This window comes from Rhipicephalus sanguineus, chromosome 5 (assembly GCF_013339695.2).
Source record: "Rhipicephalus sanguineus isolate Rsan-2018 chromosome 5, BIME_Rsan_1.4, whole genome shotgun sequence".
Lineage (NCBI taxonomy): Eukaryota > Metazoa > Arthropoda > Arachnida > Ixodida > Ixodidae > Rhipicephalus > Rhipicephalus sanguineus.
Window position 1 is genome coordinate 181193218 of NC_051180.1, and position 26228 is coordinate 181219445.

Consider the following 26228-nt stretch of genomic DNA (forward strand, 5'->3'; position numbering starts at 1 on the left):
TATAGCAACCAACCCAAAGTCGTTGAGTATCAAAATTGACAAATAGTTGTGGCAAGTTATCAAATGTATAAAGATCAACACTTAAGACAAGAATATTGAATTTTCTTGCACTCGTTTAGAGTAACTTTTCTGCATTACCGGTAATTGCTAATTACTAATTAGTACTGTCTACGACGCTGTGGCCTAGCCACTGCTGGCCGTAACCACCTAATCATGCTCGAAAACGAAAGTAAGAGAGAGAGTTTCTTTAACTGGCCCACGGAATAAGCACTGCGTCAGTGCGTTTTAATAGATATTGGAGACTCTTATGGTTGCAGCATAGTTCTGTGGTTGCGGCAACCAGAAGGAAACGTCGGTGCTCGGAAAGGTTCTCCCTGTTCGTGTGCCGCGGTGTTTGCATTGGTCACGTCGGCTGTAGCTGCTACGGCAGAAGCGTCACTTGCTCGGTGTGAACTTGTGCCGTCATCGCAAATGTCGCTGGACGTGACCACCCTGCCGACGTGGATGTCAGCGAGCGAGTTGGAAAGTGCTGCTTCGTTCGATGTCCACACTGCGGCAACTTTCGGCCACGCGTCGCGCGTGCGAGAGCTCTTGAACACGAGGCAAGTTCTGACAGCCTCTTCGTGTGACATGACCCGCCGGTCGGCATGACACTTGACGCGAGTTTGCGCGCCGCTAGCGCTCAAGTTAAGCGCTTGAATGGTCACATATTAGCTGCGCACAAAACAAAGGTAGTGCTCCAATATATTATGTAGTACAGTACAATCAATATAGAAACATTCTATATTTTCATATTATTATTATTATTAACTTTGTTTTGTCCTGTGCTTTCCACTTTCGTGCTCAAACGCCTAGTTTTTCTTGCACCAATTGCGCATATTTGTAAGATAAATTGCTATTTTATTCCTACTGCTAGCCTGTATTTCATTCAATGCATTTTACATCCGTTTGCACAGTCATCTGAGTACTTGAGTGTACACGCAAATCCTGACAGGAAGGATAAAAATGGTAGGATTAGTGTTCCATGGTTATTCTTCCCTTCGTCTGAGTGCAGAATGTCGTGTTGTTGAATTTTGCATATGAAAACCTACTTTTCTCCATTACAGTGTGTTCCCAATTTCCTCGTGGCACCCTTTAGCCTGTTTGGCCCTTGTAATATTTGGCTTAATTATGTTAGAATTCCTATTGTTAATTGTCACCCCTTGCTCAGAAGCAGCTACTAATAATTATAGTGTAGGTGTAGCACCACTCGTCACTGAGAAAGCAAGAAAAATAATTGGAATAAAATCATTGCATTTTCTTCACTCTTGCTTTGTGGGATGTGTAAAAAGAGATTTGTGTGCCATGCACTGCATGCACTTAAAGAATTCCTGACATTCAAAATTCATCCACAGTTCTTTACTGCTCTGCCTAATTTTAACACGTGAGACACCAGAATTTATCATTTTTTTGCCACATATTCTCCGGACGTATAGTGTAGTTGCCAGCTTTTGCAAAATTTATTGTTACGGGTTTTGTAAAAGTATACATGAAAATGAGTCACAGAAATCTTAAAGGTAAAAGTTCCGCAAGGGGGGAACATTTTGCCCATTCAGTCAATAGTAGCACGGACATGCATGTTTGTAACTCAGGAAATAAACATTGCAGTTGAAGAAAACACTTGAAGAAAACACTTGACTTTCTCTGGGAGTCAAAGCTGACACCACCATTTTTCTGTAGCAGTTTTTTTTTTTTTCACAAACTGCACTAATGAGAATTGATTGACTGTACAAAGCACACGAAAGAGATACAGTGAAACCTCGGTGATACGATCACAGCTCATACGAATTTTTCGTTGGTCCCGGCCAAGGCCCATTGGCCTGCAAGGTAACGGAGTACGATTGTTGCGAACCGATTTTCACCCAGTGATGTTTGATACGAACGTACGTACGCCCAGGTATACGAAGAGGTGCTGTCGTGGAAGACGCGCCAAGCACGTGCGGGCGCGCGAATGCAAGCATGGGCATGCGCGCCACACCGCCAAATCGTCAGAAGCACGGTGTAAGAAAAACACTTTCCTTACGGTCAGAATAAACCTTCACAGATGCGTCACGGCATCTGAAATTGTGTGCGCGAATCTTTGAGACTCTTATGTGCTTCCGTGTGCCTTCGCCTTTAGATTACAGAGGCCATTAGCGCCATGCTTTCTTTTCTAACGCGTCGATGCGAGCTGCTGTTGTTGTACTGTGTTTACACGTGCCTGCCTCGTGCATCAGACGTCCTATCAAAGGTGGACGAGGACCGAAAAAGGCGAGGACGGTCTTGGTGAAGGAGTGAGGCCTCACGACATCAACACGCGCGACTATTGAGGTCGCACTTGTGCGGGCATGGCCGTAAATCTCCTAAAAAACATCCCCAACACCTCTGCAATAACAAAATCATAACACAGAACTATGGTTCTGTAATTTTGTGGCCTTGAGCCATCGCGTCACAGCGCTTCTTTTGTTACTTTCGCTGCAGTACTCCGGTGTCATGCAAGAAAGCATACTAAAATTTAGAATTATAATAATAATATCTGGGGTTTAACGTCCCAAAACCACGATATGATTATGAGAGACGCCGTAGTGGAGGGCTCCGGAAATTTCGACCACCTGGGGTTCTTTAACGTGCACCTAAATCTAAGCACACGGGCCTCAAACATTTTCGCCTCCATCGAAAATGCAGCCGCCGCGGCCAGGATACGACCCCGCGACCTTCGGGTCAGCCGCCGAGCGCCGTAACCACTAGACCACCGTGGCGGGGCAAAAATTTAGAATTGGCTACTGCTGTCGCGGGTCACAATGCACCTGGTGCATTATTTAAATACGCGCGTATGGGCCGTATATTTACAAGCGCTCGTATGATTTCCAACATCTAAAAACTTAACTGACAATCACTCAGGGTTCTTCCTGACGTTGCTGCGGCCCTGAAAAACGATAAATGAAAATGTACGCCAGCTTTCTTTTGTCGCATGCTAATTTTCCATGCTTTCTGGTGATACGAATTTCGGATGATACGAATATTTTTGGTTGTCCCGTGAGATTCATATCACCGAGGTTTCACTGTATGTGCTCGTAGCGGAAGTTTACTGAAAGGATGGTAGGCTGAGTGGACTTGCTATCCCACATGCAGGGAAGGGTTTGTTGGAGTGAAAGGTAAGTTGTGAGTACTGATCAGTCATGCACATTACTCAATGCGTAGCTTATCTACAATCCTCATGTCTACTAGCGGCGCTGACTAACAACCCTAGATTGAAATGCACATATATACCCCATAAAGTGGACGGGAGAACGACCACCGCCATAGCCCATTGCTAGAGCATTGGACATGTTATTCAAAGGTCACAGGTTCGGTCCGTGCCGGCATCAAGTTGTCTTTTTGTAGACTTTACTTTCTTCACATTTGCATCATAATTACTACAAGTAACATTCTCTATACTTTCCTTGGCTTTCATTTCTATTAGTTCTAACTAATGTTGTGCCTAGCAAAGAAAAATCAGCCCTTAAAATACCCCTTCTTTCGTTTATATCTGCAATTGAGCATTCACATTTGTACTGTAGAACAACTAAAAGGAAAAAAAGAATGTTATGCCTGGTTATACATAGCTGGAAGGATTGGTCAAGTTTCGACATAGGGTTTTATCCATGCTCCAAGGTGAATTTTTCGTCATCTGTGAAGATTTCATCCAGAGTGTAAGGAAAAAGCTAGGTTTTTACCAGCCCGGCTGCTTTGTCAGGTTACTTTCCCGATTTCTAAGAAAGTCAGCTGGAGTAAAATTCTCTTGCAGTTGATGTTTGAAGGCATACGTGGGATTTTGAGGCCAAAAGGGCATCGAGATAAAGAAAATGGAAGTCGGGTAGCTTAATGTTCACAGCAGGCGAGGAGGATTGCGTGGTTGCCAAGGGAAGAAATAGCACAGTCGAGGATGGCAGATCGAAAAAAAAAACGAGAATTTACAGCTAGAAATAAAGGGCTTTACAGGAAAGCTGTTATTGCAACTAGAAGTGCTTTGAAAGATGAGTGGCAAGAAGAAAAGGTTCTGCTTATTGTCTTAACTTTTAAATTCCTCCACTCTGCCTAACGTAATAGCTGAAAATGAGAAGTTTTAAATACAGCATTCCCAAAGGGTATTTGCATATTTAGAATGCCATGTCGCGCTTGCATTTCTTTTCCTAGCATGGCACACTTAAAATTGGAGAGAGTGGTGGTCTGATGGCACCTTATAGGTTGGTTAAACTTCAGCTGACATATCTTGCAGTGGAATTCATGTCTCGTGCATTATAAAGCTTCAAGGAAGTTGGAGGTGCTCTTATTTTACTGACAGTATCGTGGTAAACTTTGCCTTGATTCTGCCGGCCTGTACGAGTCTGCTGGACTTTTAAAGAAAGAAGTGAGCGATACGTCTTCAGTCGGGCTCTGCTTTCAGCTTCGACAGCTTGACCTCTCCGTGCAGGAGAGATGTGGACGCGCCGAATCGTGGCGGCTGGACGCCCCTGATGCATGCTGCCTGTTCCGGCCAGCGGGACACGCTGCGGCTGCTGCTGGAGCTAGGCGCCAATGTTAACCTGCGCGGTGGGGGGCACGAACGCACGGCCACCACAGTTGCGGCCATGTATGGACGTCATCGGTGCATTGCCCTTCTTCACCAGGTGGTGCAAGCAGTGCCGATTTCACGAGGGTTGTCTTGAGCAGACTTGTTCAATCGTACCAGTTGCAAAACTCCCAAGCCCAGACATACCGATGGACAAATCTGCAGAGGTTAGTGAACCAATGCATCATCTGGCAGCTTCAATGCAAAACACTGCAGTTTTTAATGTCATTGTGGTGGGAAATAGAAAAAGTGCTTTCAAGAAAGGGTGAACACTTCCATGACCACTATATCATTTGCAAGACATCAGTCGCAAACCCGGACACAATGCTTTTTTTTTTAACTTGTAGTCCTTCGCAACGCAGAACACTCGCCATATATTAGTTTATCCCACAGCCAACTGCTGAAACCCAAATTTGCAGACCTCCATAACTTTGACCAGTGCCGTGTGCGTGTTCTGATACATGGGGCCTTTGGGGTGTTTCGCAAGTCGTATGATTGAACAAGTCTAGTTTTGATCTCCTAGGTTTGCCATATTTTATTGAGACCCCAAGGAGAAAAATCATCATCATCATCAGCATGTCTACGCCCACTGCAGGGCGAAGGCCTCTCCCATGTTCCGCCAATCAACCCGGTCCTGTGCTTTCTGCTGCCACGTTATAGCTGCAAACTTCTTAATCTCATCTACCCACCTAATTTTCTGTCTCCCCCTCACGCGTTTGCCATCTCTTAGAATCCAGTCAGTTACCCTTAGTGACCACCGGTTATCCTGCCGAGGTGCTACGTGCCCGGCCCATATCCATTTCTTCTTCTTGATTTCAACTATGATGTCCTTAACCCCCGTTTGTTCCCTGACCCACTCTGCTCTCTTCCTGTCTCTTAAGGTTACACCTATCATTTTCCTTTCCATCGCTCGCTGCGTCGTCCTCAATTTAAGTTGAACCCTCTTTGTAAGTCTCCAGGTTCCTGCTCTGCTGGTGAGGATCAGGTAACATCAGACCTGTTGAAAGACGGGGGAGAGATTATGTTAGAAAAACTGGCCACCCTGTATACGAAGTGTCTCTTGACGGGGAGGATACCAGAATCTTGGAAGAATGCCAACATCATCTTGATCCATAAGAAAGGGGACGTCAAGGACCTGAAAAATTACAGGCCCATCAGCTTACTGTCCGTTGTCTACAAGCTATTTACAAAAGTAATTGCTAACAGAATTAATACGACATCAGAGTTTAATCAACCAAGGGACCAGGCAGGCATTCGTACAGGATTCTCAACAATAGACCATATTCATACTATCAATCAGGTGATAGAGAAATGCGCGGAATACAACCAACCCCTATACATAGCCTTCATAGATTACGAGAAGGCATTTGATTCGGTGGAGACATCAGCAGTCATGCAGGCACTGTGAAATCAGGGCATCGACGAAGCCTATATAAACATAATGGAAGAAATCTACAGCGGATCCACAGCCACCATAGTCCTCCATAAAGAAAGCGACAGAATCCCAATAAAGAAGGGCGTACGGCAGGGAGACACGATCTCTCCAATGCTATTCATTGCGTGTCTACAGGAGGTTTTCAGGGCCCTAGATTGGGAGGAATTAGGGATAACAGTTTATGGAGAGTATCTCACTAACCTGCAATTCGCTGATGACATTGCATTGATGAGTAACGCGGGAGACGAATTACAGCTCATGATTACTGAACTGGATACGGAAAGTAGAAGAGTAGGTCTGTAAATTATTATGCATAAAACTAAAGTAATGTGGAACAATCTTGGCAGAGAACAGCGCTTTGCGATAGGTGGCGAGACACTGGAAGTTATAAAGGAGTACGTCTACTTAGGACAGGTAGTAACCGCAGAGCCGAACCATGAGAGTGAAATAACTAGAAGAATAAGAATGGGATGGGGCTCATTCAGCAAGCATTATCAAATCATGAATGGTAGTGTACCACTATCCCTCAAGAGGAAGGTGTATAACAGCTGCATCTTACCGGTACTTACCTATGGAGAAAAATAAGTTGGGCCACATTGAAGAAGCCCTGCCAGACTTTTCTTAGTTATCGGACAATGTTATTACACTTTGTTGCCTAAGAAATCTTTTGCTGCAAAAATTTTCAACTCTGTCAAGTATATGCCACGTTATGAGCGCTCTGGAAACTACACATGGGGATATGGCAACAGAGTGATGCACCAACCAAATGCTACGTTGTCGCACGTTATGGCCTTGAACGATTTCTTTTTCTTTAACCGTGCTGGCTACATCCTCTGTCTGCCTGTTCTACTTCGTGATAGCATTTCTTTTGCTCCTCTGCATATTTGATAAGCGTTGACTGGCTAGCCTGCTTCAGACTTCTTTTGTCTTCATCAGTTAATGTGTCAACTGTGTTGGTACGTTCAGTCTTGAGCATCATGACTCACTGGTATTGATCGGCAATAGTTGAATGAAGGAAGTAAGATGGAAAATTTTAATGAGCTACTTCAATGCAGTTGCATGCATCACCGCCATCATCACTATAGCAACTTTTGATGCTAGGCTGGTTCAGCAGTGATGTATCGAACAAAATGTTGATTCAAGCCAAATAGCCACAGGCAACAAAGATCACATGACTGAAGCAAACAGATTAATAAAAATTATTTTGAAGCACATTTGGCAGCAAGCACTCCCAAGTGATGAATGACTTAACAGTATGCTTGAATATGATATGATTATGATTGATACCTCAAGGTTAATTATGTATGATTGATGCTACATAATCAATGCACTGTGTCTGTATTTAGGATAACAAAAGAAGCGTGAACATGGGGCATTTGTGGCCCATGGAAAGAAGATTTTGAACCACGTAAGAGGCCTAGTTGCACATAGTGTAAATGTAGAGTAGCCTAATAATACTGAGTTGAGTGCCTATACCCAAATTATATTTGGCCCTGAAATAGTGAAGTACAAGGACAACAATAATAGCATTTTAGCACGATTGATAAGCATTTGTTCAGTATTCAGGCGTAGCTTCCGCCTACCATGTATGACATCCAGTAGATAGTCGGCTGACGATAAGCATACCCGTGAAGGACGAATAGCCAGTCACCTGTGCCCACCTTGTCGCCCAGTATGGCGCCGACCTTGAGCTGAGGGACTGCGAAGACCGCACGGCTCTCTTCCATGCCGCTGCTTTGGGCCACGCTGCGGTGGTGCAACTGCTGGTCGATCTGGGGGCCAACATCAACTGCGAGTAAGCAGACTCCCGAGCTCATAGGCTGTTCCTTGACTTGACCCAGATGAATGTCATGCAGGAACAACACAAGTCCAGAATAAGCCATTTTTTATTGCAGCGGAGAAAGTAGTCTTGTCCTTATTGTTAATAAGAGTAAAGGGAAGTGAAAGTGTAGTTTTTTGTGATAAATTTAGTTATGAGGTGTAACATCATGAAACTGCACAATGGATTTTGAGGGACACCATAGTGGGGAATTGATTTCGACCACCTGCCGCTCTTTAATGCACACCCAAGTGATCTTCCATGTTGCACTTTATTGACAGTACTTTGGCTGACTCATAAGATGTGTTTGCAAGCAGGTTCTTGTACAAGTCATTGGCATCTACTCTCCGGACACCTTGGGAGGTGCCACATGTTAGGGTCAGCTTTGCTTTTATTTGTATGGTTTTCCATTGACGGTTGCTTGCTTCAGAAAGCTGACCCAGTCAGTGCGCACTTTTAGTTGATTTTTGTTGATCAGTAAATAGTTGATTGGAGTGATTGATAATGTCTCCAACTATTGGGCATCCTATATGAGATACCATGCTAAAGGGCTGTGGACTCTGCCACCTGACAGCCTTTAAAGAGTTCCTCAACCACCCTGTGTGCTTGGTATTTACGAGGGCGGTCCGATAAGTACTTAGCCTCACCGCGAGAGCGCGACTCTATCGCATGAGACATATACTGACGTTAAGTACGCTCTCTTAGAGGGACACATGCGAAGGTCCAGTCGAATCGGGCTAGCGGTTTTGTTTTGGCCACTTGAGGAAGCAGGTGATGTTCGTGTGTCCGTCAAAAATGGAAAAAGAGCAATATCGGTCGGTGATTAAATTTTTGTTTTTGGAAGGGAAATCGTGCAGCGAAATCAAAGAGCAACTGGATGCCGTCTACGGTGAGTCTTCTCCTTCGATGGCAACCGTAAAAAATTGGTTCGATGAGTTTAAACATGGTCGCATGTCGGTTTTTGATGAGCCTCGCCCAGGGGCCCCGCAAACGGCTACCACGGCCGATAACGTGGCAAAAATCCACGACCTCGTATTGGCAGACCGCCGACTGAAGGTGCGCGAGATAGCTGAGACAGTAGGCATCTCAAAAGACCGCGTGGGTCATATCCTACATGAAATTTTGGGCATGAGAAAGCTGTCGGCGCGATGGGTGCCGCATTTGCTCACTCCGGACAACAAGCGCGTCCGTGAGACCACTTCAGAGCAGTGTTTTAAGCTGTTTAAGCATAATCCGAAGGAGTTCTTGCGTCGTTTTGTGAGCGTCGATGAAACATGGTTCCACTGGTACACACCAGAGACCAAAGAACAGTCGAAACAGTGGACTGCACACGGAAAACCTGCTCCGAAGAAGGCGAAGACTGTCGCATTGGCCGGAAAGGTGATGGCCACCATTTTCTGGGATTCTCAAGGTGGGATCTTCGTCAACTACCTTGAGAAGGGCAAAACGGTGACAGGACCCTACTACGCTGAATTACTGGGCTGATTCGACGCCGAAATGCGAAAAAAACGGCGACATTTGGTGAAGAAAAAGGTGCTCTTCCACCATGACAATGCGCCAGCTCACACCTGCGCCGTCGCCATGGCTAAGTTAATCGAACTAGGCTTCGAAATGGTGCCCCATCTAGCGTATTTTCCATATTTGGCCCCGAGTGATTTCTTCTTGTTTCCCAACTTGAAAAAATCACTCGCCGGACAAAAATGTGAGTCGAATGAAGAAGTTATCGCCGCCACAGAAGCCTACTTTGCAGCTCAGGAGAAAACGTATTTTTCTGACGGGATCGAGAAGTTGGAGGATCGCTGGATCAAGTGTATAGAGTTGAAAGGGGACTACGTTGAGAAATAAATCGACACCATTCCAAAATTTTCGTTTTTCTTTTGAAGGCTAAGTACTTATCGGACCGCCCTCGTAAAATGCTGTGGAATGCATTTCATGCCTTCCATACAGTCAAGAGAATTTTTGAGAAAGATTTTGCAGAAGTGAAGAAGATATTGTGAGCCCCCTGCTTCCCTTTTGCATTCTCTCTCAACACCCTTTGTTGTGACAGAGCAGGACTCTGGTGGGGTGGCGCCATTGGAGTTTCCCTTCACTCTGCATTTCTTTACTTTCTGCACAACTTGACTGTGCTGATGGGCAATGTTTGCAGCCTGCATTTCCAGTTGCCTGATGGACAGGTACAAGTGCCTCGTGGGTGATGGCAACGGCCACCAATGTACCGTAAAATCCGAAGCAAGTGCCCTTCCCCTTCAGCAAGTTGAAATTACCAGCAAAGTGGAAAGGGGAGGGGGGGCTTTCCGGGAATGGGAAAGCACCCCCCCACCCTCCACTTGCTTTTTGCATCGGTGCATTTACGATGCTTTGCGCATTGGTGCATTTACGAAATATAGCGATTCACATTTCACATTACGAATTTTTGTTGCAAAAAGTAAGAAATAAGATTTTGACAAGTTACTCACTGTCGACCAAAACTTCGTTGTCAACTTCCATTGTAAGTTTGCAAAGTACAAACACTGCACACAATGCTGCTGAAGCGACCGTAGCTGACTGGCATCCACACTTCAGGGTTTAGTCTGTTCGCTGCTAGGAGCCGACGCTGTTCGATCTCATGGCCAATATCATGGGTTAAAGACCAATATTGCCAAGGAGGCATTCTACGACAACTCCAGAGGCAGTGGGCTGCCGTGCAAAGCTCGAAGTGGTGTGCTCAGGACATGCTCGCTACGAGCCAAATTCGCTGCTGAACTGGACACAACATGCCCCTTGTGGCAGCATGCAGAAGGGACGATCTGGCATATCGGGCTAGAATGTACTGGCTGCATCCTGCGGTGCCTGGTCCTTGGGAATCTACTACCTCATGGCAAAATGCGATGGGTGCAACGAGCAACAACAGTGGTGTGCTGTCGACGGTACTCATCTTCCACGGAATCGGTGAGCCGCCCAGCAGTAGCTGTGGAGGATATGAAGTGGCGGCTCAAGCACTGGTGGAGAAAACAGGCCGAGCAGATGGGAGCGTCGTACAGAGTGTTAATGCGGGCTTGTTGGTACATACTGAACTACGGGTAAACAGCACTACAACGGGACAAAGAAAGAAGGAACAGGACCAAGCAGTAGCAGTGGCTGTGGTGCGTCAACAAGGGCACACCGAAAAGCACTCATGTCTTTTGTCTTTTTTGCCCTCCTTTCAATTTTCGCTAAGTTTAACCTTTCCCTCCTCTTTCCTTTTTAGCCCGATCCGGCACAGCTTGTTGATCTCCTGCTTCAAAGGCAGAAGACGTCATCGTCTTATCACTCTGAGGCTGGGCACTGGCGCGCTGTCTCTGCATTGTATTGCTCCTCCAGTCCGCTGTTTGATTTCCTCGGTCACATGTACATGGGCACGGAAGCGTGTACACTTACACCTAGCTAGACAGGTATACCATGCTACGTGTGGTTGGGCCTTTACATCCTGTGTGTGTGACTTGTTTTCAGTGGTGCATATACATCAATAGCTGGCATAACAGCATGCCGATAAATCCCGTGCTCGGAGTGTTCTAACTCATTGCTGCACACAAGCTGAGTAAGGTGTGAGGTCACTCGTGATATTAAAAATTTATCTAAAGAAACGAGGCACAAATGGTGCAATGCTAAAAGGGCAGTGCAACCAACAGTGGCACAACAGGGAGGAATCTGTACTGTTTCAGGAACTTTTACTACTGGAAAGTTTATAAGAAATAGGGACCTGCGGCCGTAGTACTATTCAAACCCCTCCAAGGCTGTGATGAAGATGCTAGTAGTTGCTTTCTTTTTTTTGCAGTGCCACCGTGGTTAATGCAGATTCTTAACTTTCAACTTGCAGCGAAAAAACACAGAAAAGATAGGCAGAGAGAGCACTGAACAGAGCACTCTGTCCCCTCTCTGTTTCTTGTGCTGTAAGTTGAACCTTAAGATTATGCTTCACAAACAGTGTTAATGCAGAACGTCTGCTGCTCTCGATTGCCCATGCCTCGCATCTTCTCTTATTCACACATCATCTAGTGGCTATAAAATGTATCATGCAATTGCAGTTTGATGACATGCTGCATGCCCAGTTATAGCATTTTCTGGGAACAGGCAAAGAAAGAAAAAAAGCCTAACTGTATTAGGTCATAAATTGTGTTCCTAATGGCGAACATTGTCACCAAGGAAATCTAAAAAAATGGAAATGTACAGATGCGATTGTACTTATTTCCTGCAGTTTGTTTTAATTCATCAGATTGATGTTTTTTGATTTCAGAGAACACTTCAGTGGGCACAGTCCCTTAAGCATAGCCACTGACCAAAACCACGAGAGTGTGGTGGAGATCCTCCTGAATGCAGTGAGTTTTTTTTATAAATAACAGAACAGTTTAAAACCAAATAAGAGATGATCCTTACACATTCATGTTTGAAGCTCACCTAAGTGCAGCTGTCATATGCTGCAGAAAATCTGCCTTTTCATATAAAGGAAAGCTTTGGTGCTTGCAGTCAGCAGACTTCAGTGTCTTTTTTTTTTAAATTTTAGCAAATGTTATTAAAGCAACGCAGTTGATGACAGGCCAAGCAATTGCTATGTTGTAATGCATTTATGTGAAACTCTCAATACAAACATTTTCTCTAATGTTGATTACACTAAATGTGTCGACATTTCCTTTTGCTTAATTGCAGGGCTCAAGGTTCGCATGTACCACAACAAATGGAAGCAGTTTTCACCCTTTACAACCAAGCAATATTTCCAAAACATCACCTTGTGGTAAGATATTAACAGCAGTTTTTGTCCCATTACTGCATGGCAAAACCACCTTTGTCAGTCATGCTTATCTTTCTCTACAGGCTTGATGATTGTTAGTGGGAACAGAATGAACTGCATAAAACAGACTGCACATAATTATACAATTTCTTCTTTAAATAGAAGTGTCTTGCATGAACCAAGAACTTGGTTTCTGCTCCAACCACATTTTCTCTGTTTCACTATTGTCTGCTGCAAATGGGATTGCTGTGAACACATCTGGGGTGGGCGAAGCATGCAGGGAAGGGTGTTTCAGCTCCACTAACGTGAAAACTGTGGAGGGGCGAAGCATGCAGTGTGAACCGGTGCTTCCCACAGCAAAATCACTGCTAATGGGCAATGAGAGACAGAAGAAAGATTAGACACAGAGACCCACAGTCCGCTTTTAGTTAATGTGCATACTGTGAATCTTTATTGTTCAACTACGCACAAGAGAAATCTCCCACTGGCACTACATTGCAGGTCAAGATCCAGTGCCTATATATATGGGGTGGCCGGTGAACGGTTGTGCAGTGCTAGCAGTCGGTTTTTTCAATCAAGAAACTCACTAGCAGACGCTGCCTGCGTCGGCGTTGTCTCTCACGGGCGAGGGCACGTTCTCGTTCCCTGCGAGCTGGTAGTTCAGTGTTCATTGAAGAAAGAGCGTTTCCATAGTCAACGCGCGTTGTTCGCTCTCTCATGCCACACGGCGAGTGCTGAGGCAGTGGTGCCCTCTCTTGTGCTCAAGCAAATGGACCGTCCCGACAGCGGACGACGATGCACGATGCACACCGGCATGCCGAGAGCCTAAGGCGCTTCGCCCCTAAAAAAAATTGCTGCAAATACTCCACTGGCTAGTCAGAGGTGCCTTTTTTTTCCAAGAAGGCAATACATGAGTCGTGATCCTATAGAGGCCCTTACGGAGAGTTTTAAAAAAAATGAAATTCTTCATTCCACTGATCAGGCACAGAACTTGTAGACATTCTGTGTGCGTGAACATTACGTTTTAGCACAGTATAAGTTCAGATGAGACCCATTGAGTATATTTGTGGTGTTTAAGTATGTACTGAGGAATGAATTTATGCATAGCGCTCAATATAAGCTCCACAACTTATCCAACAACAGCCTCAATTATAATAATAGCTTATTCCATATTGGGGTGTTGTACATATCGGGTCTCTTGAAACCAATAAACAATCTTGCGTGACCAGTCCCAGCATCATCAGCATGCAAAAAAAAAATGGCAACAAAAGTTGCATGATTCACATATTATGTTGTATATAAGGAATGGCAGGAACCCAACCGACAGCAACTACAAACAAACAGGAGACATAGAAATGTGAAAGAAAAAACACAGCACGCACATGAAGTTTCATAATAGCTTTTTTAGGCTGTGTTTTGTGGTTGTAGAAAAAACATCATGAGGGATATTATTAGTGATTACGGGAATATAGACACACCTTCTGTCTTAGCTATATCTTGTGTAATTAGCGCTTGACATCTCTTGGCATTTTCTTACGATTAACACTCATATTTAGTGTAGGCCTGTGCGAATATTTGAATGCTTTAAATATTTAAAAAATATTTGAGCATTTCGAATATTCAAACGAATATTAGTGTGCGCTTCGACAATTATGTAATATTTTTTAAATTTCAGAGTATTCGACACGAATAAATAGACGTATTTTACTGCATGTAACCCACCTGAAAAGGTTGTTTCACTGCAGCATGGGATTGCTGTTTCGCCAAACCACATTGTCACAAAGGTGTTACAAGGTTATGTGTGCATATTACTTGAACCCAGATTAATTTTATGTTAAATGTAGCATGTTATGCTGGCTTATATGGGCTAAGTACGGTAATTTTTAAAACTAGTGTGTTTCACTGCCTGTAATATGCACCCTACTACTATACATATCTCGAATTTGCTTTGAAACCATTCGCTTTGACTTCACTTTAAACCAAAGAAGTGACATTTGTGCGAGGCTAATTTGGTGTCATAAGGAGGCTGTTATGTAGTGTACATTATTTGCAAACACAGTCTCCTATGACATACACAACTATGCATTGTAATGAAAGTAATGATTGCGCCTGCAGGTCGTGCCAGGAGGTCACAAGAGGTTGAGAGTCTGGTTCGTCGTTGTGCCAATTTAGCTGTGGAAGGAACGTCACCACGTCCTAGTGAGAGCTCCGTCTGACATTTTGTTCCCGAGAATCTCTCTTTTACGCAAGAGAACTCTCCTTGAAAGAACGTCTCTGTATGTAATGGAACGGGCATGCCCCTATATTAATAGCTAACACAAATGTAGGCATGCGCTCAGTTTTGCTTTGTGAAATATTGAACCACTTGTCTCTTTCTGCCATATGTTTCGGCCTTTTGTGCATGTTGTAGATATGTATACATTTCTAAAGGCAATACACGCATGCAATGCACCTAAACATCATCTCAGACTTTTGAAGGGGCCCTGCAACACTTTTTGAGCATGATCAGAAAACGCTGCCGATCGATAAACGAGGCTTTCGACAACGTGTGAGGGAAACATTATAGTGCAGCACACTTCCTGCAATTTACAATTAATTCTCAATGTCAGCTAGAACTCGCCCACTTTTCTCTTGAGAAATGATGCCATAAACGCAATGTCCACGGCCATTGAGCATCGTGAGTGGCATAGTTACCGGTGGCCACCGCAGAATGCCGCGACATGCCTCCGCGCGTGCTCGCAATCACACTAACCGTAAGCCGTGTGTCATAATGCGTGCAGAGGAACGGACGTAGATCCTTACCCCCTTGTCTCCCCCCCCCCCTGCGTAGCTTTCAGTGCGCTTGCTGGTACGAAAGAAGAGAGAAAGCACTTAAAGCGTGTAAGAAATCCCTTCCGCTCGTACTTGATGAATATGTGAGGGAATAAACTCCTTCAATGAAGCCATTCAGTGATTACTTGGATAAGTGTTGCAGGGCTCCTTTAAGTCACTGCAAAGTACCACTTCAACAAGAAACTGCAAATGAGCCAGCAGTTTTACTGGAAGAACTATGTTAACCTCGCATTCTTACTTTTGCTACATTATGTGTAATAATAATGGGCCTCTTCATGTACCGCTGTGTATGACCGGTGTACACTTAAGGAAAGGAGATGATTCTTAAGGGCTCGTTAACCTTTGTTAGACACAGTATTAATGAGAACTAACAGACAATAATGCCAAGGAAAGTATAGGGGGTGTTACCTGTAGTCTTTAGAATATAAATGTGAAGTAAAGTGGACGAAAAGATAACTTGCCACCGGCAGGGACCGAACCTGCAACCTTCGAATAACGCGTCCGATGCTCTACCACTGAGCTACGGCGGCAGTCATCCTCCCGTCCACTTTGTGGGGTACATATGTGGATTTAAACCTAGGAGTGTTAGTCAGCGCCAATCACAGCCATGGCTGCGAGTGTGGAACACTCTTTTTTCTGCCTGTTGGTGTCACGTAGCACGTGACGCCAACAGGCAGAACAACAGGCAGAAGGTGGTGTACACTTAGATGCACCTCATGCATGTGTCACTCATGATGTTCACTGTGCAGACAGGGGAACAGCCAAGTGGGAGTTTCAAAGGGGTCCATAACTACCTTGGGGAAAAAACACATTCTACGAACTGCGAACACTACCGCCAACAGTTCAGCCAAATGTCATAGTTGTGCATGGCACGTAGAGTTTACGAGTGGAGTGCGAAGTCTCAAGAGCCTTCTCTTCATACACAGGCCCCGTCCACACTCACTCTGGTGGGTGGAGTGCCAGCTTTATATCGTAACAGCGGATTGCTGCTATTGGCTGGTAGCTGACATAAATGAGGAACGGCATTTGTATTTGCCATGGGGTGCCACCATGTGCAAGCATCACGCTATGTAGCGTTCTATGCTTGCACACTAGCAACACTCGCGCACACAGGAATTATAATAGGAGCGAGAAATCGCTTTTCATCACGCGGGCTCAAGGTCTAACACACGCTTCTTTCCCCGGTGTGATCCCTCCGTTTGTAGCTTCTAGCACTCGTTCTAGATGGATTCAAGAAATTTTTATGGCAGTTGATTTGCGAGGCAATAAGGATGATTACTTGGAAAAGTGGTTCGTGACCACTTTAAAGGAAAGCTTTGGTTTGGTCTAGTTGGTCATACTTACTTGTGCAAACATCTAGGCTCAAAGCAGACGAGGACAAGGCAGATGATAGGCAGGATGGGTGCCAGCTACCAACTGATTTTATACATTGCCGAACAAAAGCACATATATGCACCATCAGCACCGAAATATCGAAAGTTGTGTATATGTATGCCTTTGATCAGCGACGAATAAAATCAATTCGTAGTTGGTGCTGTCCTTGTACTTGTCTGCTTTGCGCCTAGATGTTTGCATAAAACCCTTTAAAAGCAGTGTGCATCCCTCCGATAACCTCTGCAGCCCCCAAGATTTTGTAGATTTCATGTAGGTATGAGTGCTGTAGTTGTGATGCTTCTCAAAAATGTAAAAATCAGCCAAGGCAAGATAAGAGAAATGAGGTGCGAGAAATGAAGACTTTTCAAAAGCTGCTGTTTCACGTGCAGTGTACGCATGTGAAATGGCAAAAATTCGGCAGATCCCACATACCGTGGGAGTCGATGTTATGCGAAGCATGCGGCGGGTAGGTGACTGTGGCGTAACTTTTTTTACTCAGCGACACGTTACAAAATGACGCTAAATATTTGTATAAATTTTATACGCACACATATATATGTTGAAGAGCCGCAGATGTGTTATATAACCAGTTGTTTACGGTTGGGTAACGCTGCCAATGGCAACGTGGGTATTACCAACACCACAAGCGGTAAGCTGATATGCAGTGCTTATACGGGTCCCGAGAACACACTCACGTTTCATGAACCCGTGTGCAGGTGTGCAAGAAGTTCTTGAGAGTTCTTGAACAAGGGCATCATCACCAATATCAGTGAGCACCAGCAGCGGGTCATGACTTGTTATAGGATCCGGTCGTGATCGTGTTGACGAGGGGTCCATGTGTACTGAAGTATGTGGTATAGTAGAGCTGTTGGAATTCGTGGATGACTTGGCCATTTCGTCGACAAATTGTCGCTCGACAGAGCCGGCGACATGTCGGAACCTGAAGCCACCCTTCGCGTTGGTGAGCTATAGGTCGTCGAGGCTCGTAGGCCTGCAAAGTGCTACGTAGACCAACATCAGTGGATGCTGTTTGTCGTACCCATACACTACCTGGGCGTATGTGGCCTACGTAGCCTAGTCTACAAAGCGGCTATCAATCAATCTGGCATCATCCTCGGTCAGCATGAGGCCATCGCCCAGCCTCGTAAGAAATGAAGAGGACACTGCATCGTTCTGGTGGACGAAGTGCACTTTACGGTGTGGTGATGTGGATATCATATGTAACTTTCGTTATTGTATTCCTCCGGGGTCGAGCAATGCTTCAATATAGCTTGCTGAATCATAGGAATGCAAACGTAGCCAACACTGGAACTACAGACGTTAACCTGATATGACGCCTGTATCGTAGGAGTACACATCGTAGGAGTACCATGTAATGTTTATTGCTTTCTTGTAAAATTAGATAGCCAGCACCACAACCACAATTGACGTTGCACCGATATTACGCCTGCGTAGGCTGTTTTCCAAACCAGTTTATAGACCTGGCATGGCTCAGTGGTAGAATACCTGATTACCACGCAGAATGCTTGGGTTCGATTCCTGCTGGGATCCCAATTTGTATTAACGCGGTAGCGTTAGAGAGCTCGTGTCGCAGAAATTCCGCTGTCGGCGTCGGCACCGTTGGTTGTGAGCGAAAAATCATCCGTGAGCGAAAAATCGAGAAAGTAGCAAATAAAATAAACGACAAAATCTTCGGTCCCAATGAGGATCGAACCCGGGCCGTTCGCGTGGCAAGCAGGTGTCTTACCACAAAGCCACGATGTTGCTTGCAGCTGCTTTGGACAAAAACACTACATAAATGTCATGTAGTGAAAGGAGAGTCGACGCATTTTGTTCGGCAGGTGTCACGACGAAAACGAGCCCATACGGTAGGCGCATTCGCGAGGCCATCACACTACGTCGAAAAACGCCGGGATAGTGCAGCCATCGCCGCTAAATACACACACGAACTTTCAAACAGCTCTAAAAATGGACAACTATGTCCATCTAGAGGAAAATATATCAAGCCAACGCAGCAAACGCTAGATAATGTGCTGCCATCTGTGAGTAATTGTGAGAAATATGTCTCGACTTTTCATGGCATTCGAGAGGGCCGGCGCGCGGCGTATATCTTGGAGGCCATGCGACTCTTGCTTTAGATCGAAAGCCTGTAAAATTCGCGCGCGTGCGTGCGTGTGTGTGTGTAACAATACACATTAATAAGTATGCACTTGGTGGTTGAAGTGCGCACTAGGGGCCGGATTTCGCTATCGCGTTCAACTCTTAAAGGCGAAGCTTAAGGGTCCCCCAATTTTTCTTTCCATTCGTTGAGTCAACGCTGCCTATGTTGGTTTTCCTTAACGCTCTAGAATTTAAGGTACCAATGTCTGTTCTCGCCGTTCCTGGGTAGATATAAACTGTCAATCACCTGTGGCGCATACCCGTACACCGCGGCCCGTGGTAAACGGGTATGTGCCACACGTGTCTAGTGGAGAGGGTTTGACGACGTACGCGACAGGATTTTAATGTTATTCATGTAATGACCCGGCAATCATATTCGTCAAATCCTCTTACCCTCCCATGCAAATTTTGGTCTACACCAAGTGAAGAAGGCGATCATGAGAGCACCCAGACGTAGGCGGCTAGATAGATAGATAGATAGATAGATAGATAGATAGATAGATACGTAGATAGAAACGCTCAAAGTGCCAAAGGTTCGCTAAGAAATGCTTCGCATTTAAAAAACCATCGAGCATTTGGTTTCTGCCCAATGTTTTTTTTTTTCGTATGAAGTTGGCACAGAAGAGAGGAAAGTTCATTAAGGAAGACGTAAATACAATAAAACATACAATGGAGTAAAAAATTTTTGCTGGACATTGGGAGCGAGTAGAATCACCTCAACTTTTTCACTGCCTCTGCCAATGCTCTCTTTAGCTTGAACTCTAAACTAGAGGAGGTGTGTGAATAGTGAAATATTGTGTTGAATCGAATTCGAATTGAACAGTGGTGAATAGTGGCCAAGTATATTGAATCGAATATAGAATACAAAATATTTCATTGAGAAATGAAAGAAAGAACGAAGAAATGAAATCTGCCCCTGTCCTCGAGCCTTGAGCGACTGCTTCAGAAAGACTAGTTTTCATGCAGAAACACAAGCTCTTCGACATGACCTGGCTTCAGTCCCTCTCGCCATGATGTTACAGTTTTTACGGCTCATGTGACAACGGTAATTTTGTGCTTCATTGCCCTCAGTGCTCCGGGCCCAAAAATCTTCAGCCCATTCACAGCATCATCTTAACTGCGCCCCAGAACGATGGGAGTTTCTGAACGAGTGGTGCGGTGCAGCAGTGGCAACTGCACAATGTGACAAATTTTCACATGTGAAGCCAATCACCGAGGGTTCTGCGAGCCAAAGTTGTTCTACGGCACTCGTGGCATACGCAACCGAACTGCACAAAGAGTCCGTGCCTTCGTTTCGGAAGTGAAGTTGTGAAAGGCTTGACAGTTTTATTGTGTTTTTTCACGCACAGAAATGACATAATCTCCTTTAAAATTAAAGTGTGCTCTCTAGAACCAGGATATCGGTGGAAGTTTTAACAAAAGGCCTGCTGTAACGACATTAGCATTAATTTTAGCCACTCCACCCTAACCAAGTTACACCATTGACCTGTGTCGCGTTTTAGATATTTGTCCTGTCGAATTATTCGAAACTTCGAATACTAGCTATTCGAAACTCAAATTTAATTGTTCGATAGGGTATTATTCAATTCGAATTTGAAACTCGAATATTTGCGCACCCCTACTCTAAACAAATGTGTTTTCCCCCTAGAGTTTGCATTATTGAGGTTCTACTGCGTATTAAGTACAACCAATGGCCCACTAGCATTCTTTCACTTAATGGCCTGTTGGAAATTGATGCTAATGAATAGGCCAGTGCAACGGAGTTGTATTGGGGAGAGCAACTAGCAGGCACTCTATTATACGAATTACCTTGCACATATTACTGCTTGGCAAGTCCAGGTATTGGATGGGTCAGCACCTATCCTTAGACTGTGTGTGTGAGTGGTGGGGTGGGGCAGGGGTAGCTACATAGGTTGGCACATTGGCACCATATGCAGAAGATTGGTTTTCAAAATATATTTTGTGTGATAAAGTGCCACAGGAGGAGGCAGGAATTGTGGTATGGTATGAACTATTGATAAATATTCTAGGTGTGTATAAGCATCTCATTTTTTCAGTACTAATGAATGATCAAAGTGCCTGATTCAAGAATTACAGCTAAATATGTGGTGCCACTGTGTTTACTGCAGCCTACCTATTAATAAACAGGTTCTATGCATGTGCAAGGAAGGAAGAAGCAAGCGGAAGGACAGGGAGGTTAGCCAGTTCATAGACCGGCTGGCTGCCCTGTGCTTGGGTAGCCAGGGGTATGAAAGATGAGAGAAGAGAGATGTTACAAAAAAAAAAAGATCGGTGCATGTGGTTGCTTCAAATGCCCATAGGGAGCCTAACAGTAACCACTGTGACTTCATTGTTCTTGTTGTCTGGTAAGCGACCCACTTGAAAGGGCCTCCAATTTTATGCATTGAAAGAGAATAAGTTCCACATTTTCTCTCCATGTCCCACCTAGAGGCTATGGCATTCTGTTGCTGAATTTATGAAGTCACAGGTGCAGTTGTCATCTTTGGCAGTTTCAGTTTTATGGGAGCAAGATGCTCAAACTCTCCGGCCATGTGCTTTAGTTTTGTGTACTAAACCAACCCAGACGGTAATAATTATTGCTGAGCCCTGGCGCCATTTACGTATAGCCCTTTTGTAGTTTTGGGAAACACACCGTAACTCTGCGATTTATTTAAATTATTCCAGATTTTTTTGCTTCTTTTCTTACATAAAGAAGTTAAGAAGTCGAAAATATGTACGTTTCAGCATTAAAGAAAGTCTCACTGCCTTCACAGGTATTGAGAATCTGTATGCCAACGTGTTGCTAAAGAACAGACAAGAAATTGTGGCATGGATTTGATTGTATACGCCGCTGCTGCTGTTGAAATTGCCAGACTGCATTTCTGTCTCGCAGATCTGAACCTGCCTCCGAAATCGGCTGTCCACAACCTCGCCGACCTCCTTGCTCACCTCGGCCTGTCCAAGTATGCACCCATGTTGGAGGCTCAGGGCATTGACCTCGACCAGTTCCTGACATTTGGCGATGCCGAACTCGAGCAGGCAGGCATTCGGTGAGTGTGTTCTCTTGTTCTGAGCTGCATCGTCGGTTGAAAGGGATGCTGCGAAGAACGAGGTCGTGCCGAATTGGATTTGCATTTATCTGGTGTAGAAAATGTATCTCAGGAGGAGAGTGCTGAAAGTGAAAAACTATCGTCCACTCAACTGTTACACAAATCCTTAAAGAAAACACATACCAGCTTTTTCAAAAGAATGTTTTACAGCTGAAGAAAAATTTGTTCTGCTCAGGGGACAGAATCTAGTGCTGCCTTTCTGGGACAGTCGCTCTCCAGGAGGCTAGTAGACTCGTGTTGATAGCTCCAAGCATAGCAACACGAAATATCAAATCATTTGCTTTTTGTGAAACCTATATACATGTTTCTGGAAGTGCGGGTCATTGGGCTAGTTGGTCACACATTTGTAAATGGGAAAAACAGCGTGAAAGGAGATGTAGCAGAAGCGAAGCCTGACTATGCCCACTGCAGGGCAAAGGCCTCTCCCATGTTTCACCAATGAACACGGTCCCGTGCTTGCTGCAGCCACGTTCTCCCTGAGAACTTCTTAATCTCACCTGCCCACCTAACTTTCTGTCTCCCCCTCACGGGCTTGCCTTCTCTTGGAATCCATTCTGTCAGTCCTAACGACCGGCGGTTATCTTTGCCTTTGCGCTACATACCCTGCCCATGCCCATTTCTTATTGGTTTCGACTTAGATGGCCTTGACACCCGTTTGTTCCCTGACCCACTCTTCTGGTCCCTTAAGATTACCTCTCCATGTCTCCATTGCTCTCTGTGTCATCCTCAATTTAGGTAAGTTGAACCCTTTTCGTAAGCCTCCAGGTTTCTGCTTCGTAAGGTGCAGCTGTTGTATACCTTTCTCTTGAGGAATAGTGGTAAAGTACTGTTCATGATCCCAGAATGCCTGCCAAATGTGCTGCACCCCATTCCTATTCTTCTAGTTACTTCAGTCTCATAGTTCGGCTCTGCGGTCATTTCCTGTCCTAAGTAGACATATTCTTTTACTAGTACTTGCAGTGCCTCAGTACCTATCCCAGAGCACTGTTCTCTTCTGAGATTCTTGCACATTAGTTTCTGCATATTAATTTTCAGACCTACCGTTGTGCCTTGTCCAATTCAGTAATTATGATTTGCCATTCGTCCCCTGAGTTATCATCAGAGAATTGCAGGTCACTAAGGTACTCTCCATTAACTCATATTCCTAGCTGTTCCCAATTCAGGGTCCTGAAAACCTCCTGTAAGAATGCGGTGAATAGCATTCGAGTCATCATGTCCACCTGCCTTACACTCTTCTTTGTTGGAATTTTGTTGCGTTCTTTATGGAAGATCATGGTGGCTATGGAGGCGCTGCAGATTTCTTCCAGCAGTGATTCCACTCCTGTGCCAACTATGCCAAATTGCACCAAAATGGATTTACTGCACCATCCTGATAAAATCGCCGTAAATTGCGCCAAGCTGCGCCATACTCTCGGGTTTGACAGCGTCTATCACCGGCGATTGCAATGCCAGTGCAAAATTGCAACTAATATGTGGGCCAAAGTCACAAACATGCACCAAGAATTATTGGGCAGACGAACAGCGCTCACACCTGCATCCCAATTAAACCATGATGCGATATGCACCGTGCTGACAAAGCTTTTGTTATGCAACTCGGCTCGATGGCAAAGCACGCCCTCTGCAGAGGCTCGTGACCTCAAGGCCAATCGATGGCGATCAAGTGTGGCGGCGATCTTCAGCTGATGTCACATGCTTTGGAAACGCTGCTGGTACAGTAAAAGCTCGTTAATTCGAATTTCACGGGGATGCCCAATGAGTTCGAATTAAACCGAATTTGAACTAATGAAATTCATTAAAAAAACAGCAAGAATTGAGACTGGGTTGTTGGAAAATCACTCAAAATATTTATTCGCGAGAATAATCCGCGATCACTGTCTGCTTCTCTTCTTTGAATACCATCGCCATAGCCTTATTTTCCAACACGCGAACGTGGCGGAAAGCATCCTCTTCGCCATCCTCGAAGCTGAAGAATAGGCACGTGACACGCATAGCCTCCATTAGCTCCGAAGCTGAGGGCCGTGTTGGCATCTCATCCTTTTCCGCGAGAAGTCATACTGTAGTAAGTACAGATATGCTAGGTCCAGCAGCCGAAGGCACCATCACAAAACCCACGACATGGCACCGAACGACTTCGTAGCTCTGACGTACACGAGGCCTAGCGACTGAATGTGCGGCACACAGAGGACACGGAGACTACACAGACACGTCCGGCACGAACCACCGCACGGTGCGAAGAGCTTGCGTAATGACGCCACGTATCCAGGCGCTGCGCTCAGCGCTCGTGCCATCTATCGTTGAGCCATAAAAGCTTGCGGCGGCAGTATAAAATACCACCACGCAGTGGCGCGCAGTTCATATTATTGATAGAGGAGCCGATGCGCGCGTAATCTAACGGGTTGGTTAATTCATAGACGCCTATATATCGTGGCCAGACCATGACCATCAGTTCGAATTAACCCGAAAGTTTGAATTAATGAGGTGCAAATTAATGAGCTTTCACTGTGGCTACACAACACACCAAAACTAGCAAGCAGATGTTTCGAAAAAAAATTGTCAGTTTCGCAGCAAGGGCGGAGCAACAAAGGCAATAGCGACAAATGGTAATGTTATACGAAGTAAGGCTAGTAGCTAAGTAATTTGGATCCAATCTTGTATAACTACGAAATGCTGGTGTTAAAGAATATGGCCGCTCCAGGGAGAGAAGCTGTTTTCGTGCTGTCTGTTGCCTGTAAGCGGTGAGAGCATGGCATGTATACAAGCCGTCTTCTGATGTCTGCCAAGACAGCACGCGTGCCAGTGCTCGCGCCCTTATGATCAAAGTTGCTACTCAAGCAGCACAGCCCATCCATAACATGCTGGGCAATGTTATGGTATGTGGCCTTCGTACGACAGATTGCCGGCTCGTTTCATCACTGCTTCAGCCACGTATGTTCACCCCAAGTGCTCATGCGCTGTTACTCTCATGTAGAACATATGCGCATGGTGATGTTATCGATTTGGACTTCATACGGAACATGGCAGCGACAGCGAAAACTCATCGAGAGTGTCCATGTGATTGCTATCGCAATAAAAGTGTATAGATATTTACGTGTGTATGAATGTTATGTATGCAAAGTATTATTTCATAATGTACACAGCCGAGGTATACCACCTTAACAGCTTCACAGGTAATCCGTGCACATATGAATGCGCCGTATTTTATGCATCAGTCATCGAACCTTCCAGCATTATCGCTGGTGCTTGCGTAAGCTCTCGAAAGAAAAACCTTGACTATTTGCGTCCTGTATGTAATCTTAAGAGAATGATCTCAAACAATCGCGAAGCTTCCCAAACATTGTGCTGCAGTCTGTGCCGAGTGTTACTTACAGTTTTTTGTGGGTGGAATCTGAATACATGAAAATAACGCAATAATCGTGCATGGCGATATCATAGTAAGTAGGTCAAACTTTATTCACTTTGTGGCTCTTGACCTTGCTTTTCTTTTGACAGTGTGGTAATGATTCTATTTTCCTTTTCGCTTCAGCAATGCTCCTTCAATACTCTCTTTTGTTCTTGCATTTTTGCAGCCTTATTGGCCCTAAAAGGAAAATGGCCATTGCGATTTCCTGCTGGAATGAACGGGAACGCCAGCAGGTGGAACACAAGGGCACAGCGCAGGAGCACTTGCGATGACTCATCTTTATTGCAGTGTCAATTTGTAGTTCCTGCACTTTAAAGCACCTTGCCAGAAAGTTTGCTTATTCGCTTGAAGTTATGTGAGGAGTGCTGAATAGAGAGTCTGTTTCTGCAAACATTTTTCGGATGTGTTGAGTAGTATTGAAGACAATGTGAATGAAGTGTTGTGAGAGAGGTGAGAAATGTCCACGATAGCATCCACCGTAGTTAGTTTCCTACATTGTGTTGATCGATGCCTTTTTTTTCCACTCACGCCAGAGGCCAGAGTTCGTTAGCCCTCCTCTCTTGCTCTTTAGTCCACGCTGTACAGGATATATTCCCAGTGGTAGACTAGTGCATACATTTCACGAGAATCCTTGTATTGCTTGTGTTGATGTTTACTGTTAGTGTGCTACTAGGGAGCCTGTGGTGTGGCAGGCAAAATTTGTAATGTCGCCTCAGTTTGCAATGAAGTGGTGTTTGAATTTTCA

At 44.9% G+C, this 26228-nt stretch overlaps 1 protein-coding gene across 4 annotated transcripts; it reads left to right on the forward strand.

Moving 5' to 3' along the window:
- Positions 1 to 221: 221 nt before the first annotated feature.
- Positions 222 to 26228, forward strand: LOC119394491 (ankyrin repeat and SAM domain-containing protein 3). Of its 4 annotated transcripts, none has more exons than XM_037661793.2 (8): positions 223 to 602; positions 4472 to 4667; positions 7718 to 7839; positions 12116 to 12197; positions 12526 to 12610; positions 14723 to 14806; positions 21867 to 22023; positions 25650 to 26228. In XM_037661793.2, exons 1-8 carry the CDS (start codon positions 472 to 474, stop codon positions 25753 to 25755), a joined length of 963 nt encoding a protein of 320 aa, XP_037517721.1. In that variant the 5' UTR covers positions 223 to 471; the 3' UTR covers positions 25756 to 26228. The 4 variants fall into 4 exon arrangements, with proteins under 4 accessions (XP_037517722.1, XP_037517721.1, XP_037517723.1 ...); XM_037661795.2 differs by having other exon boundaries at positions 225 to 731; XM_037661794.1 differs by lacking the exon at positions 14723 to 14806 and having other exon boundaries at positions 222 to 602.

What these genes read in the sequence shown, in the direction of transcription:
- LOC119394491 (XM_037661793.2), top strand. Translation starts at nt 472, where the DNA reads ATGTCGCTGGACGTGACCACCCTGCCGACGTGGATGTCAGCGAGCGAG. An exon ending in CGAGAGCTCTTGAACACGAG is followed by an intron (nt 603 to 4,471) that starts GCAAGTTCTGAC and finishes CTCTCCGTGCAG; the next exon opens with GAGAGATGTGGACGCGCCGA. An exon ending in TTCCAAAACATCACCTTGTG is followed by an intron (nt 12,611 to 14,722) that starts GTAAGATATTAA and finishes TTGCGCCTGCAG; the next exon opens with GTCGTGCCAGGAGGTCACAA.